Source organism: Cuculus canorus, chromosome 22 (genome assembly GCF_017976375.1).
Source record: "Cuculus canorus isolate bCucCan1 chromosome 22, bCucCan1.pri, whole genome shotgun sequence".
NCBI classification, from domain to species: domain Eukaryota; kingdom Metazoa; phylum Chordata; class Aves; order Cuculiformes; family Cuculidae; genus Cuculus; species Cuculus canorus.
Window position 1 is genome coordinate 7,414,376 of NC_071422.1, and position 4,070 is coordinate 7,418,445.

At 65.0% G+C, this 4,070-nt stretch overlaps 1 protein-coding gene across 1 annotated transcript; it reads left to right on the top strand.

Moving 5' to 3' along the window:
- The first annotated feature begins 2,797 nt into the window (after positions 1 to 2,797).
- Positions 2,798 to 4,070, top strand: SMIM12 (small integral membrane protein 12). Its single transcript, XM_054086445.1, has one exon. The coding sequence runs from the start codon at positions 3,103 to 3,105 to the stop codon at positions 3,379 to 3,381; it is 279 nt and encodes a 92-aa protein (XP_053942420.1). The 5' UTR covers positions 2,798 to 3,102; the 3' UTR covers positions 3,382 to 4,070.

The following is a 4,070-nucleotide window of genomic DNA, read 5'->3' on the forward strand; positions in this document are numbered from 1 at the left end:
CGGTGGGTGAACGCAAGCCCGGTTCTGCCCCACCCTGTTGCCCCCCGCCCGCATGCCCCTGCCAGCCTCTCCCGGGGTCCGGGGCTCTCCTTCCCTCTGCCCTCCTTGGGGCTGTGTCCCAGCTTTCTGTCCCCTTCTCACCCTCCCCCAGCCCTTCTGCACCCCTCCAAGCCTGCGTCCCTGCTGAAAGAGAGGTGACCCTCAGGGGCTGGAGAGGAGGGGGCTGCAGGCAGGCCCCCCGCCTCTCTGTACTCAGTGCAATCCCCTGGTACACAGCTGGGATGGGTCCCCCAGTCCCTGCCCCATCAGAGCCCCCCAAACCCACTCCTCGGCTCTGCCAGCACGAGGCTTTGGGACACGGTGGGGACAAGGGGCTGCCCCCGCCTGCTCAGGTGCCACGGGGGACGCCAGGGCTCCTTCCCTTCTATACGTATATAAATATAACCCGAGGAATAAACCAGAAACCATGTGCTGTGTTCTGGCTGGTGGGACAGACCAGAACAGCCGAAACCCCCGGTCACGGCGAGCCACCCCGCTTCCCTCGCACGGAGCATCGCAACGCGCTTCTTCCCTTCCCCGCTCAGCCCTCCTTCCCCATCAGTCTGTCTTTCCATCTCTCCGTCCTTCCCTCCTGCCAGCCCGGAGTCTGGGAGCGCCTCTGCAGCATGGCACCGGCCGGGGATGGGGGACGTGGTCCTATCGTGCCTCGCCGGCGGTGGGAGCCGCTTCCTGGGTGTGCGAGCGAGGCGGTAGCGATGGGACGCCTGCCCACAGCCTGTTTGCACCCGCTGGGCACCGCAGCAGCCCTGCCCTGGTTCCGATGGGTGGGATGGGAGCGTGGGCATGGCCAGCAGCTGCCCCTTGAGTGCGGGGCTGCTAGAGACCACCTCGAGGGGTCATCCCTTCTTCCTGAGCTCCCAGGAGATGGGAGACCCCAGGACAGGGCTGTTGTGTGCCTGGTGCCCTGCGGTGACAAGGAACACACCGGGGTGGTGTTCCCAGCTCCCCGTAGAGCCGGGAGAAGGGCATGGTGGGTCCCCAAAGGTCCCCTCTGCGGGGAGCAGCGTGGTGGGGAAGGAAGCTGCATCTGCCCTGTCTCCATCCTTGGTCCTTCTTTGAGCATCCTGCCCCGCTCAGTTGGGGCGGAAAGGGGGAGGACCTCATCCCCGTCCCCCCCTCTATGCCAGCAGCCCCCCATGGCATCCCCAGTCATCCCCCAGGCAGCGCTGGTGGGTGCCGGGCAGCTCCTGAAAATCCAGGACCAAACCTTGCCCAGGGTGGTGGGATCAGAGGCAGCTGGGGGGGTCCCAGCTCGCTTCCCCCACGTAGCGGGGGTCCCTCAACGCGGGGGTCTGTCGGTGCTAAACCCCCCTGGGACGGCAGTGCTCGCTCAGCCACCCGAAGCCCTTTCCCTCCCCGCTCCCCCTTGCACCCCAGATTTAGGGACGTGCCTGCGAAGGGCCCCCCGCCCCGGCCAGCGCCGTGCAGTGACCGTGACACGTGGCTCCCTTTTTATTGTAACGAACCGTCGCAATTAATAAAGATGACTTTGGTTACTCCGGGCCAGCGGCCACCTCCTCGTGAGGACACGGCCGGTACCGGGCTCGCCTTTCCTCCCGTCTACTTGCCCTTCATGTCCGTGGGGTGGAAGGGGGTGTCTGTGGGGCGGGATAGGGGTGCCCATGAGGTGGAAGATTGGGTGTCTGTGGGGCAGAAGGGGATGTCTGTAGGGTGAGAGGGAGATGGGATGTCCATGGGGTGGGAGGGAGTGGCTGTGGGGTGGGAGAGGGCTGTCAGTGGGGTGTCTGTGGGGCAGCAGGAGGTGGCTGTGGGGTGAGAGGGAGGTGGGAGGTCCATGGGGTGGGATGGGGTGTCCACGGGGCAGGAGGAAGATAGGGTGTGGGGCAGGAAAGGGGTGTCCATGGGGTGGGATGGGGTGTCTGTGGGGCAGCAGGAGGTGTCTGGGGGGTGAGAGGGAGTATCTTTGTGGTGGGAGATAAGTGTCTGTGGGGCAAGAGGGGATGTCCGTGGGATGGGAAAGGGCTGTCTATGGGATGTCATGGGTTGTCTGTGGGGCAGGAGGAAGATGGGGTGTCTGTGGGGTGGGAGAAGTGCGTCCATGGGGCAAGAGGGGGTGTCCATGGGATGGGATGGGGTGTCTGTGGGGCAGGAGGAAGATGGGGTGTCTGTGGGGTGGGAGAGGGGTGTCCATGGGGCAAGAGGGGGTGTCTATGGGACAAGAGGGGGTGTCCATGGGATGGGATAGGGTGTCTGTGGGGCAGGGAGGGGTGTCGGTGGGGTGGGAGAGGGGCTCTCCCCGGGGCAGCAGCTGAGCTCTCGCTGTGAGGGGACAGGCAGGGGGTCTCTCTGCGGGTCTCCCCCCTCCTCAGTCTCTCCCCACGGTGTCCCCACGGGTGTCCCCCTCCCGCCCCCGCTCCCCCACGCTGCCGTCCCCCTCGTCTCCCCCGCCAGGGGGCAGCACAGCCCGAGGCCGCGGCGGCGCCTCTCGCCGCGCTCCCCCCGCACCCCTGACCGGAAGGGGCGGGGCCAAGTCGAACACAAGCCTCCCCTGCTCCCCTGACCGGAAGGGGCGGAGCTAAGTAACGCCTCTTCCTGCTTCCCTCGCGCCGCTGACCGGAAGTGGTGGGGCCCGGCGGTGGGGCCGGGTGTAGGGGGCTCCCTCGGGGCTCCCGCATCCCCGGGGGTCTGTGCTGAGGCCACGGGGCGGCCTTGGACGACGGAGCCGCTCCCGGGCGCTGCCGGCCCGCAGGCTTCGGGCGGCGCCGGGACTGGTTTGTGACCTCGCTCGGGTTTGTGATCTCGCTCCTGAGCTGTGATCTTGGCCCCGGTTTGTGGGCGAGGCCCCCCCCCCCCCCCCGGTTTGTAGCATCGCCCTTCATTTTGTGATCTCGCTCCTGGTCTGTGAGTTCGGCCCCGGTTTGTGACCTCGCGACCCCGGTTTGTGGCATCGCTTCTGGTCTGTGATTTCGGTCCCGGTTTGTGCCCCCCTCCCCCGTTTGTGGCTTCACCCCCGGTTTATGGCCTTGCTCCTGGTCTGTGATCTCTGCCTCAGTCGGTGACCTCGCCCCCGAGCCAGGCGCGATGTGGTCCGTGCTGTGGGCTGCCGTGCGCAGCAAGGCGCCGTACGTCACCTTCCCGGTGGCCTTCGTGGTGGGGCTGGTGGGCTACCACCTAGAGTGGCTCCTCCGTGGCCACCCTGTGCCCGCCGCCGAGGAGGAGAAGAGCATCTCGGAGCAGCGGGAGGACCGCAAGCTGCAGGAGATCGCAGGCAAGGACCTGACCAAGGTGGTGAGCCTCAAAGACAAGCTGGAGTTTGCCCCTCGGGCTGTGCTGAACAGGAACCGCGCAGAAAAGAGTTAATGAAGTGGTTTGGGTGAATGCCGTGCCCCGGAGGGACTGTCCCCGAGGCTGGGGCTGGCTGCCAGAGGGCTGTGTCCCCCAGCACCACGCTGGGGACTCTGCTGTCACCTGCACATCGTCCACCAACCTTCCTTCTGCTGCTCTTCACCCTTGGGACACAACACCCAGGCCTTGTCTGTGGCAGAGTGGGCAGTCAGCCGTGCTTTGGAGGTGGAACATATCTGTAACTCATCAGCTCCCGGCTTGTCCTTGGCCTCTGAACCACAAAACCCGCTCGACCTCGTTCCACCCACATCTCTTTAGTTTGGTTTCCATGGCGTGAAGATACAAGGAACTCAGACCTGAGGAACACAGTGTGGGAGTCAGGCAAACCCCCTGGGGCAAGAGGAGCAGCTGTCCTGCTTGCAGCTCTCCCTTAGCTCTGTGAACCACGATCACAGTACCATGCTACCACCTTACACCCACCGGAGCCTGTGTGGTGTGGAGATCTCTGGTGAACCCTGTTCTGCATCGTCTCTGACCCTTGCAGCGAGGAAGGAACGTGGAGGGGAGGTGGAAGTCCTGGCCTTTCTTCTGTCATCGAGCTCTGAGCATGGCAGTGGCTTTGGCCCAGCATGTAGATAATGGGGAGATCTCTGCCCTATACAGGGACAGCCAGAATAAACCTCTGTCAGTCCTTGGGCCTCTGT

What these genes read in the sequence shown, in the direction of transcription:
- SMIM12 (XM_054086445.1), top strand. Translation starts at nt 3,103, where the DNA reads ATGTGGTCCGTGCTGTGGGCTGCCGTGCGCAGCAAGGCGCCGTACGTC.